The following is a 12,994-nucleotide window of genomic DNA, read 5'->3' as shown; positions in this document are numbered from 1 at the left end:
TATAGGCGTGAGTCACTGCACCTGGCCCAGTGGTATTTTTCATTTCTGAATCAAAGTTACAAACTAAGTTTAGCACGAATATTTCTGCCTTATTATGGAGCATCTGTTACATAGCAAGCACTGTCATGTTCGTTGATATATTTTACATATAAAAACATCCTCAAAAGTTACGAAGCTTCCCTAGTACTTACCTGAACAAATTGACTCAATAAATAAAATTTATGTCAATAATAAAATTTTTTTTAAAAAAATAACTACATAAAGATAGGCTCAGCTGGGTGCGGTGACTCACGCCTGTAATCCCAGTACTTTGGGAGGCCGAGGTGGGCATATCATTTGAGGTCAGGAGTTCGAGACCAGGCTGGCCAACACAATGAAACCCTATTTCTACTAAAAATACAAAAATTAGCCAGGCGTGGTGGCAGATGCCTTTAATCCCAGCTACTCGGGAGGCTGAGGGAGGAGAATCACTTGAACCTGGGAGGTGGAGGCTGCAATGAGCCAAGATTGCACCACTGCACTTCAGCCTGGGTGATAACAGTGAAACTCCATCTCAAAAAATAAAAAATAAAAATAAAAGTAGGCCTATGTAAGTTTCTGCACTTAAAAGAACAAAATGGAATGTTCTAACACTAAAACTTAATACACTAATGGAATTACCTTTGAAAATTACTTTGTGTGCACTACTAAATCTCATAAAAACAATTCCTATAATCACTGACCAGCTAACATAACGAATACTTTATAAAACAGAAGAAATCTGCCCCACAGACACCGCGGGGCACACAGTTTCAGTGGTCTGTGGGTTTCCCGCCAGCCACACCTTGGGCCATAATCATGGTGGACATGATGGAGTTGCCGAGGTCGCGCATCAAGGCCAGCATGCTAGCCCAGTTCATAGACAAGCCTGTCTGCTTCGTAGAGAGGCTGGAAAAGATTCATCCCACTGGAAAAATGTTTATTCTTTCAGATGGAGAAGGAAAAAATGGAACCATCGAGTTGATGGAACCCCTTGATGAAGAAATCTCTGGAATTATGGAAGTGGTTGGAAAAGTAACCGCGAAGGCCACCATCTTGTGTACATCTTATGTCCAGTTTAAAGAAGATAACCATCCTTTTGATCTTGGACTTTACAACGAAGCTGTGAAAATTATCCATGAGTTCCCTCAGTTTTATCCTTTAGGGATTGTGTAACATGATTGATCTTGATGGATTTTCATACAATTGCAAATGAGCTACATTAAAGACTATTAAAGGAAGCCCCTCTTGTTTGAGGGGGAGATTTCTGTGCTTTCTCATATTTAATTTGCTCTTTTTAAGATATTCCAACCTAGAGTTTTTGATGGAACTGATATAATTGACAGTTCTCACCTAAGTCCTTTTATAAAGAATTGCTGGGCCGGGCGTGGTGGCTCAAGCCTGAAATCCCAGCACTTTGGGAGGCCGAGACGGGCGGATCACGAGGTCAGGAGATCGAGACCATCCTGGCTAACACCGTGAAACCCCGTCTCTACTAAAAATACAAAAAACTAGCTGGGCGAGGTGGCGGGTGCCTGTAGTCCCAGCTACTCCGGAGGCTGAGGCAGGAGAATGGCGTAAACCCGGAGGCGGAGCTTGCAGTGAGCTGAGATCCGGCCACTGCACTCCAGCCCGGGCTACAGAGCAAGACTCCGTCTCAAAAAAAAAAAAAAAAAAAAAAAAAGAATTGCTACTTCAATGTATGGTCAGATTAGATGCAAGAATAAAGCAGTTCTCTGAGTTTAGGTTTCTATTTTATTAATAAAAACTAAAATGGTACATACAAAAAAAAAAAAAATAAGAATCAAATTCATGGGTCTAGTATGAGTACCAGAAAAATTTAAAAAAAATTTGCATGTAGAGATTCTGAATTGTAAGCCATAAGAATTTACAGCAATAAATTTAATACATTTTAAAGGCTTCTATTTTCTGGAAGATCTTTTGACAGTAATTGCACCTTTAATGCTTGTATTAGCTCTCTGATGTTAAGATGTGAGCAGTTATTAATGGCTTTGTCACGTTCTTTATATTTGTACAATTTGTCTCAAAAATAAATTATTTCCTGTGCACTAAGGTATGAGCATTAGTTAAGTTTTGCCACATTCTTCACACTTGTAGTTTTCTCGAGTATAAAGTATCTTACCTACAATCAAGTGAGAAGACTATTTAAATAGCCTTTAAAGGCTTTGTCGTATTCTTCACATTTCTAGTTCTCTCTCACCAGCATGATTTCTTTCATATTTAAAAAAGTTTGAGCTTTCATAAAAAGCATTATCACATCTTTAAGGTTTGTGGTTTCTCTTTAGTATGAATCATCTTATGTATGTTAAGAATTGAGGACTTGTTAAAGGCTTTGCCACATTCTTCACATTTGTAGGGTTTCTCTGTAGTATGAATTATCTTATGTTTAGTAAGGGATGAGGATTGGCTAAAACCTTTGCCACATTGTTTACATTTGTAAGGTTTTTCTACAGTATGAATTCTGTTATGTATAGTAAGGGATGAGGATCGGTTAAAGGCTTTGCCACATTCTTCACATTTGTAGGGTTTCTCTCCAGTATGAATTCTGTTATGTGTAGTAAGGTATGCACGTATTTTAAAAGCTTTGCCACATTCTTCACATTTGTAGGGTCTCTCTCCACTATGAATTATCTTATGATTATTAAGGCTTGAGGACCCACTAAAGGCTTTGCCACATTCTTTACATTTGTAGGGTTTCTCTCCAGTATGAATTCTGTTATGTGTAGTAAGGTATGCACGTATTTTAAAAGCTTTGCCACATTCTTCACATTTGTAGGGTTTCTCTCCAGTATGAATTCTCTTATGATTATTAAGGCTTGAGGACTCACTAAAGGCTTTGCCACATTCTTCACATTTGTAGGGTTTCTCTCCAGTATGAATTCTCTTATGACTATTAAGGTTTGAGGACTCACTAAAGGCTTTGCCACATTCTTCACATTTGTAGGGTTTCTTTCCAGTATGAATTCTCTTATGTTTACTAATGGTTGAAGGCCAGTTATAAGCTTTGCCACATTCTTCACATTTGTAGGGTTTCTCTCCAGTATGAATTCTCTTATGATTATTAAGGCTTGAGGACTCACTAAAGGCTTTGCCACATTCTTCACATTTGTAGGGTTTCTTTCCAGTATGAATTCGCTTATGTTTACTAACGATTGAAGGCCAGTTATAAGCTTTGCCACATTCTTCACATTTGTAGGGTTTCTCTCCAGTATGAATTCTCTTATGATTATTAAAGCTTGAGGACTCACTAAAGGCTTTGCCACATTCTTCACATTTGTAGGGTTTCTCTCCAGTATGAATTCTCTTATGTTTACTAATGATTGAAGGCCAGTTATAAGCTTTGCCACATTCTTCACATTTGTAGGGTTTCTCTCCAGTATGAATTCTCTTATGATTATTAAGACTTGTGGGCATACTAAAGGCTTTGCCACAGTCTTTACATTTGTAACGATTCACTCTAGTATGAGTTCTTTCATGCTGAGTTAGGTGTGAAAGCATGCAACATGATTTGCCACATTCTTTACATTTGAAAGAATTATTTCCAGTATGTCTTATGTTATGGCTATTTGAACTTGAAAATTTATGAAAGACTTTTACATATTTATCACACTGAAATATTTTGTTCCGGGTAGTTATCAAACATTGCTTAAGTTCATCATAACCTCCTTTGTGCATCTTACACTCATCCACACTTTCACAGCCTTTTCTTAATTGTAAATTGTCATGTCCATATTTTCCATATCTTCTCAGTATTACTTTTGGGAAAGAATCTTTTATGCCCTGCTCTGGCCAAAGGTCTTGGGCAAAATGAGAATACACAACTGAAAAAAATAAAAATAACAAATTACTTCACTTACTAGACTCAGATGGATATACTTTACAAATCTAAGCTATAAAATTATACAAACTACATAAGCAAGATGGCATAGGAAAATACCACAGGCCATAATTACTTCATAGACATACAAATGTAACAAAAACATACAGACCAAAATACATTTGTGGAAAATGTAAAAATGAGTTAAGTAGGTGCAGTGCCCCAAAGACCCTCATAGAATGAAGAGAAAAGTTTATTACATCTACCCAAAACAGCTCTTCCTGCTCCCCAATATACCAAAGAACCTTTACAAGTAAATAGTAAGCTCCTGAATTCTTTTTTAAAAGACAAGTAAAATACTGGCACATTCATCTTTATTTCCGTCTTCTAGGGGCTTTTCCAGACACTTCGTTTCTGTTTCCAATAACATAAAGTCATATACTTTGAAGTGACACTTTGAGTTTGCTGAGACTAAATGTAAATGTTACAGTAGCAGAGAAACTGCAGTGTAACAGACAGGGAACAGGTGTAGCAAGTGATGACTCTAAAGAAACATGAATAAACTTCTTTAACTAGAAAGTAAACACTAAATTCAGACAAGACATGTCATAAGAACCTGTTTGACAGACTCCCAACATCTCTAACCAAGATAATTATTTTCAGACTATGCCATAACTTATGTGACAGGTAGCTTTTAATAACATCCAAATCTTAAAGACTACAATGTATACAAAATAGGGCACCACAGTTCCATCAAATATATCATAAAGTTTTCAGAAATAAATTATAAAAAAGATGTTTATAGGCCGGGCACGGTGGCTCATGCCTGTAATCCCAGCACTTTGGGAGGCCAAGGCTGGCGGATCACGAGGTCAGGAGATCAAGACCATCCTGGCTAACACAGTGAAACTCCATCTCTACTAAAAATACAAAAAATTAGCTGGGCGTGGCGGTGTGCGCCTGTAGTCCCAGCTACTAAGGAGGATGAGGCAGGGGAATGGCGTAAACCCGGGAGGTAGAGCTTGCAGTGAGCCGAGATCGCACCACTGCACTCCAGGCTGGGGGACAGAGCAAGACTCCATCTCAAAAAAAAAAAAAAAAAAAAAAGATGTTTGTATTAATTTTAAAAATTGAAAATAAAGTGAATAATTTTATATTCAAATATATAAATACTCGATGAGTGAAACGGAAACAGATAACTATAGAAAAACAGAAAAATGAGGGTAACGAAAGTATGAAATATCAAAAAAACAGAAATTGTGGAAGTAAAAAATATAAAAAAAAAATTATAACTAAAAAATTGTGTCCAGGCGCGGTGACTCATGTCTATAATCCCAGCACTTCGGGAGGCCAAGGCGGGAAGATCATAAGGTCAAGAGATCGAGACCATCCTGCTTAACATGGTGAAACCCCATCTCTACTAAAAATACAAAAAATTAGCTGGGTGTGGTGGCAAGCACCTGTACTCCCAGCTACTCAGGAGGCTGAGGCAGGAGAATTGCTTGAACCTGGGAGGTGGAGGTTGCAGTGAGCCAAGACCACACCATTGCACTCCAGCCTGGGAGACAGATGAAGACTCTGTCTCAACAAAAACAAACAAAAAAATTCTAAAAGAAAACATAAAATAAAAATGAAGAAGCTCAACAAACTAGGAAAAACACAAAAATATTTATAGCAAACACATATATAGGCACACTTTTAAAAGTCACAGACAAAAAGAGAATCTTGGAAACTGCTTGCAGTTACAAGCAGGCTTTCAGATAACCACTAAATTGTCAACAAAAATTTTGGAGGCCAGATGGGAACTGTGTGATATAGTCAAAGTCTTGAAAAAATAGCTACCAACTGAGAATAATACTATCAGCAAATCTGTCCTGCCAAAAATAAAACAAAAAAACCTTCCAAAGTAATCAAATTCTGAAAAAGTATATTGGCGCTGCATGTGCCCTATGTATAAAAGATACCGAAAGCAGTTTCTTCCACTGAAAATAACATGATTCAAGAAAACAACAGGCCAGGTATGGTGACTCACACCTGTAATACCAGCACTTTGGGAGGCCAAAGCAGATGGATCACCTTAGGTCAGGAGTTCAAGATCAGCCTGGCCAACATGGAAAAACCCTGTCTCCACTAAAAATACAAAAATTAGCCAGGTGTGGTGGTGTCTGCCTATAATCCCAGCTATTCAGGAGGCTGAGGAGGGAGAATCACTTGAACCCAGGAAGTGGAGGTGGCAGTGAGCCGAGATTGCACCACTGAATTCCAGCCTGGGTGACAGAGCAAGAATCCATCTCAAAAATAAAAAAGAGAGATAGAAAATAACACACAATCATATAAAAATACATTATTTTCTAGGAAAGAAATGCACATACATAAAAATGAAATTTCTTACCATTGTTATAATGATGCAGAAAACAATCGTAATTATTCTATAAAATTTAAAGAATTCTAGAGAACAATATAAAAATTAAAAATTTGAGGAAGCATTTTTTTTCTTTGAGATGGAGTTTCAATCTTGTTGAAGGCAGGAGAATGGCGTAAACCCAGGAGGCAGAGCTTACAGTGAGCTGAGATTGCACCACTGCACTCCAGCCTGGGCGAGAGAGCAAGACTCCGTCTCAAAACAAAAAAATTTTTTTAAATAAATAAATAAAATAAAATCATGCTGGATAGCATCATAAAATCCCAGCACTTTAGGAGGCCAAGGCGGGCAGATGACCTGACGTCAGGAGTTCAAGACCAGCCTGACCAACATGCTGAAACCCCATCTCTACTAAAAATAGAAAATTTAGTTGAGTGTGATGGCTCATACCTATAATCTCAGCTACGCAGGAGGCTGAGGCAGGAGAATCGCTTGAACCCGTGAGGCGGAGGTTGCAGTGAGCTCAGCCGGGATCATGCCACTGCACTCCAGCCTGCGCGACAGAGCAAAACTCCTCTCAAAAAAAAAAAAAAAATATATATATATGTATATATAGAGAGAGCTCTCTGTTAAATGTAAATATAGAGACACATACAGAATTCTATTATAATGATGGTACATAAAACCCTTAAACAACTTCTGTATATATAAAAACCAAGACTAAATCTGCATACATTTGTTAATAGATACACAATATATTTATAATATCAATAACAAACTGGAAAATATAAAGCTATAGGTTTTTGTATTCAATTGAAGTTATCATATTAAAATGTATTGTTTTAACTTTAAGATGTTTTATTTAATCTCCATTTTTCAAAATGATTACATTATATTTCAGGATGACTGCATCATATTTATAGAAAGTATGTGAAACAATAAAAAATAACCAAAGCATGTCACAAAATTAAAATAACAATTAAGGCTGTAAAACAGGAAATGAGAAAAAACATATCTACAAAAAATACATAAAACAATAATAAACTGTTAATAGTAACTTCATATCTTTAAGCAATTATTTTAAATGTAAATTAAACAACTTAATAAAAAGAAATGTAGCCAGGCACGATGACTCACGCCTATAATCCCAGCACTTTGGGAGGCCGAGGCAGGAAGATCACCTGAGGTTGGGAGTTTGAGACCAGCCTGGCCAACATGGAGAAACCCTGTCTCTACTAAAAACACAAAACTAGCTGGGCATGATGGCACATGCCTGTAATCCCAGCTACTCAAAAGGCTGAGGCAGGAGAATCATGTGAACCTGAGAGGTGGATCTCGTGGTGAGCCAAGATTGTGCCATTGCACTTCAGCCTGGGCAACAAGAGCAAAACTCTGTCTCAAAAAAAAAAAAAGAGAGAGAGAAATGTAATCATGTAATCCCAGGACTTTGTGAGGCCCAAGTGGCCTTATCACTTGATCTCAGTAGTTCAAGGCCAGCCTGGGCAACCCTGTCTCTACAAAAAATACAAACAAACAAACAAAAAACCCAGCTGGGTGATGATGGCACATGCCAGTAACCCAGCTACTTAAGAGGCTGAATTGACATCATCTGAGTTTGGGAAGGTTGAGGGTGTGGTGAGCTGTGATAAGGCCACTGCAAACTAGCTTGGTTAACAGAGTGAGATCCTATCCTAAATAATTAATTAAATTTAAGGGCCGGGCGCAGTGGCTCATGCCTGTAATCCCAGCACTTTGGGAGGCCAAGGCGGGCGGATCACAAGGTCAGGAGATCAAGACCATCCTGGCTACACGGTGAAACCCCATCTCTATTAAAAATACAAAAAATTAGCCGGGCGTGGTGGCGGGCGCCTGTAGTCCCAGCTACTCGGGAGGCTGAGGCAGGAGAATGGCGTGAACCTGGAAGGCGGAGCTTGCAGTGAGCTGAGATCGGCCACTGGCACTCCAGCCTGGGTAAGAGAGCAAGACTTCGTCTCAAAAAATAATTAATTAATTAATTAAATTTATAAAAAGAATAAGAAACAAGATGTGTGAGAGGATTAAGTAAAAAAGCAATACAGTATGCTGTCTATAAGAGACTCATTTTAGCATTGAGTCAAACAGGGTGAAAGCAACATAATGGAAAAAATCTATATTCCATGTAAATAGTAACCGCAATTAAGTGAGGTGGTCATAATTATATTAGGCATAATATGCCTTAAGTCAAGTACTAATGTGAGACAAAAATTGATATGTAATGGTCAAATGGGTCACTTTACCAGGAATCTATAACTATCATATATATTATGATACATATATATAAATATCATATATTATGAGACATATATCCAAAATATATAAAGCAAATATTGGCAAAGTGAAACAGAAAATACATAGCAACGCAATGATTTTAGACACCAAAATCCCATTTTAAATAATAAATTAAAAATTCAGATAAAAGATCGATAAGAAAACAGGAAGCATAGACAACATTATAGATTCTATTAATTATTTTGCACATAGAGGAATACCTGAAAGTGGATAACTTATAAAGAAAAGTCAGAGTGACAGAGTGAGATTCTGTTTCAAAACAACAACAACAAATAAACTTAAGACCAAAATCATACACTATGTGTATTCTGACCAAAACTGAATGAAACTAGGAAAAACAGGCAAATCCAAAAATACATAAAATAAAACACACGGGACAGGCATGGTGGCTCACGCCTGTAATATTAACAATTTTGGAGGCCAAGGCAAGAGAACTGCTTGAGCCCAGGAGGTTGAAACTAGCCTGCACAACATAGTAAGACACTGTCTCTAAAAAGAGATTAGAAAAATAAACAAATATAAAACACACTCTTCAATATATACTTGCTGAAAGGTCAAAAAATTTTATTTTGTTAACATGTCAATACAACCTACAAGGGTGAACAAATTTAACATAATCTTTATAAAATCCTAATAGCACAGATTTTTAAAACAAATATGTTGTTCAAAAATTTTAAATTTGATTGTAAACTATAACTAGCCAAACACCCTGAAAAATTAGTATTATACTTCCGAATTTTAAAACATATTAAAAGCTACAATCCCAAAAACAATGTGATACTAACACAAAGATAAACAGAAGAAAAAAAACAAAAGAATAAAGAGCTCAGAAATAAAACCTTCTGTATATGATCAAATGATCTTCCACAAAGTTACCATGAGCACACAATGGAGAAAAAATAATCTCTTCAAATAATAATTTTGAAAACTGGATACCTACACTGATAAAGCTGGATTGTTTCTTTGAACTATATACAAAAAGTATTTTAGGGCCACGCACAGTGGCTCACACCTGTAACCCCAACACTTTGGGAGGCCAAGGTGGGCAGACTACCTGAGGTCAGGAATTTGAGACCAGGCTGGAGAATATGTTGAAACCCCGTATCTACTAAAAATACAAAAATTAGCAGAGCATGGTCGCAGGCGCCTGTAATTCCAGCTATTCGAGAGGCTGAGAGGCAGGAGAATCACTTGAACCCAGGAGGTGGATGTTGGAGTGAGCCAAGATGATGGCACTGCACTCCAACCTGGGCAACAGAACAACATTACATCTTGTTAAAAAAAAAAAAAAAAAAGGAAAATTTTATATATGTGTGTATATATATATATATAGGGGTGTGTGTGTGTATATATATATTTATATGGTACTTAGAAATAAAAAATAACAATTCTCTTATAAAAAATATAGGGGAAAGACATGAAATTGGTCTTGGCACCATTTTCTTAGATATGACATTAAATGCATGAACAACAGAAAAAAGAAAATAGAAATTTAACCACACCATACTTCAATATTTCTGCACATCAAAAAAAAAAAAAAAAAAAAAATCAAAAGAGTGACAATGTCTCTCTTCAAAGGAAACTGGTAAAATATTTGCAAACTGGTAAAACTATTTGCAAACCACATGTGATTGGCCCGAAGTGGTGGCTCGCACCTGTAATCCCAGTACCTTGGGAGGTCTAGGCAGGTGATTCACCTGAGATCAGGAGTTCGAAACCAGCCTGACCTACATAATGAAACCCTGTCTCTAAAAATACAAAAAGTAGCTGGGTGTGGTGGCTCTTCCCTATAATCCCAGCTGTGGGGAAGCTGAGACAGGAGAATCACTTGAACCCAGGAGGCAGAGGTTGCAATGAGCCGAGATCGCGCCATTGCACTCCAGCTTGGGCGACAAATGCAAAACTCAATCTCAATTAAAAAAAAAAAAAAAAAAAAAAAAACAAGCACAATGGCTCACACCTGTAATCCCAGCACTTTGGGAGGCCAAGGTGGGCAAATCGCCTGATGTCAGGAGTTCAAGACTAGCCTGGCCTACATGGTGAAACCCTGTCTCTAAAAATTAGCTGGGCATGGTGGCACATGCCTATAATCCCAGCTACTCGGGAGGCGGAGGCAGGAGAATCGCTTGAACCCAGGAGGCGGAGGTAGTAGTAAGCCCAGATCGTGCCATTGCACTCCAGCCTGGGCAACAAGAGCAAAACTCCATCTCAAAAAAAAAAAACAAAAAAAAACAAAAAAAAACAACTCCAGTGGTATATTTTATATAGTAATGTAAAACACAATCCTAAAATTTACATGAAACTTCAACAAACTTTGAATAGCCAAAGCAATCTTGACAAAAAAGAACCGGGAGGATGTCACACTTAATAATCCCAAACTGTATTTGAAGACTATACTAATAAAAACAGGATGAATTATGCAGAAAAATGAAAAAACAAATGGAACAGAAACCACTACTCTCACATATTTTAAACATGGTAAAACAAGAGAACTTAAAAAATAGTTTAACACAGGTTTTTTTATTGTTTTTTTTAACTTTGAGACGGACTTTCTCTCTTCTCACACAAGCTGAAGTGCAATGGCATGACACCGGCTCACTGAAACCTCTGCTTCCTTAATTCAAGCGATTCTCCTGCCTCAGCCTCCCGAATAGCAGGGATTACACCGAATAGCAGGCGTGCACCACCACGACCAGGAAATTTTTACATTTTTAGTAGAGAACGAGTTTCACCATGTTGGCCAGGCTGGTCTCGAACTCCTGACCTCAGGTGATCCACCCGCCTTGGCCTCCCAAAGTGCTGGAGCTACTGGCGTGAGACATTTGCCCGGCCTAACACAGAGTTTTATAAAATTATGCAAATATTTATGGTTCCCCTGAAAATATGAAAATATAGATTTTCTTGAAACTATTTTCTTTGGAACACAGCTTCCCGAAATCTGTTTTAAGGACTGGTTTTCTCCTTAACCTTTGGACCTCTCATCTGTGTTGTCCATTGTGTTCACTCTCACCTACCTGGGGGTTTGGCTACCATCTTGTGTCTTTTCATATTCCAGGGCTCTTTTCCTTGCTCCAGACAGGTGATCAAATCTGGCTTAGGGACACCAATACCTGTTTTATTAAAAATAAGTAACATGAATGTTGCTCATATTCTTCAAATAATGTGCTCAGTAAAGAGAACGGAATGGAATATTCTAGTATATTAACCCCAAAACACGAATTTATAACAGTAACTTCTAAATATTTAGAAAATGGGCTGGGCACGGTGACTCATGCCTGTAATCCCAGCAATCTGGGAGGAGGAGGAGGGTGGATCACTTGAGGTCAGAAGTTCGAGACCAGCCTGGCCAACACGGTGAAACCTCTTCTCTATTAAAAATAGAAAACTTAGCTGGGCTTGGTGGCACAAGCCTGTAGTCCCAGTGACTCAGAAAGCTGAGGCTGAAGAATCTCTTGAACCCGGGAGGTTCAAGTGAGCCAAAATCGCGCCATTGTACTCCAGCCTGGGCAACAGCAACACTCCCTCTCATAAATAAATAAATAAATAAATAATAGTTTAACTACTCAGTACCAATGAATCAAAAGCTGGTGTCGACAATTACATGTTAAGATGTGGGCAACAATATTTTATGTCACTAAATTTTGAAATTGTCACTAATGTAGAATAAAAAATACAGGTCTGCTCAGGAATGTGGAAAGTTCAGATCAAGGTGAACTTCAAGATGTTTATCGTAAAGAAATCCTTTTCTACACTGACAAATTCCCAAGATTTTCTTCAAAACACTGATGTGAAACTCATTTATGCAAAGCATCAATTACCAAAAAACATTCTACAAAAACAACAAAAAAGAAAAATTTAGAGTATCTTAGAATTGTGTATTGAAGTTATTCTCACCCAGGAAGACCAGGTTTCTGTAGTTCTCTAACATCACATCCCTATATAAATTCTGCTGTGCAGTGTCCAGGAATTGCCACTCTTCTGGAGAAAATTTTATTACCACATCCATGAATGTCAATGGTCCCTGAAAAACACACATACACACACACATCAGGTGGCCAAGGGCAGAATTTTTAATTTGACTAAAGGTGAAATGAGAGTAAAGAGAACAGGTTCTGACTTATAGGAATGACTAAATCATCCGATAAATTTTTTTTTTCTTTTTTAAGACAGAGTCTTGCACTTGTTGCCCAGGCTGGAGTGCAATGGTGCAATTTCAGCTCACTGCAACCTCTGCCTCCTGGGTTCAAGCGATTCTCTTGCCTCAGCCTCACAAGTAGCTGGGATTACAGACGCCCGCCACCATGCCCAGCTAATTTTTGTAATTTTAGTAGAGATGGGGTTTCACCATATTGGTCAGGCTGGTCTCGAACTCCTGACCTCAGGTGATCCATGCACCGCGGCCTCCCAAAGTGCTGGGATTACAGGCGTGAGCCACCACGCCTTGTTGA

The 12,994-nt window shown here is 38.0% G+C and overlaps 1 protein-coding gene and 1 pseudogene across 2 annotated transcripts; one reads left to right on the top strand and one right to left on the bottom strand.

Moving 5' to 3' along the window:
• Positions 1-292: 292 nt before the first annotated feature.
• LOC102145137 (replication protein A 14 kDa subunit pseudogene) lies at positions 293-1,280 on the top strand (annotated as a pseudogene).
• Positions 1,281-1,943: 663 nt separating this feature from the next.
• On the bottom strand, positions 1,944-12,782 carry LOC102145498 (uncharacterized). Of its 2 annotated transcripts, XM_045378993.2 has the most exons (4): positions 12,441-12,782; positions 11,561-11,656; positions 2,499-3,860; positions 2,055-2,413 (listed from the first exon to the last, which is right to left on the bottom strand). In XM_045378993.2, exons 1-4 carry the CDS (start codon positions 12,592-12,594, stop codon positions 2,331-2,333), a joined length of 1,695 nt encoding a protein of 564 aa, XP_045234928.2. In that variant the 5' UTR covers positions 12,595-12,782; the 3' UTR covers positions 2,055-2,330. The 2 variants fall into 2 exon arrangements, with proteins under 2 accessions (XP_015295945.3, XP_045234928.2); XM_015440459.4 differs by having other exon boundaries at positions 1,944-3,860.
• Between the last annotated feature and the right edge of the window lie 212 nt (positions 12,783-12,994).

Source organism: Macaca fascicularis, chromosome 19 (assembly GCF_037993035.2).
Source record: "Macaca fascicularis isolate 582-1 chromosome 19, T2T-MFA8v1.1".
Lineage (NCBI taxonomy): Eukaryota > Metazoa > Chordata > Mammalia > Primates > Cercopithecidae > Macaca > Macaca fascicularis.
The sequence above is the reverse complement of the archived record's forward strand: the minus strand, read 5'-3'. Positions and strand labels throughout refer to the sequence as shown.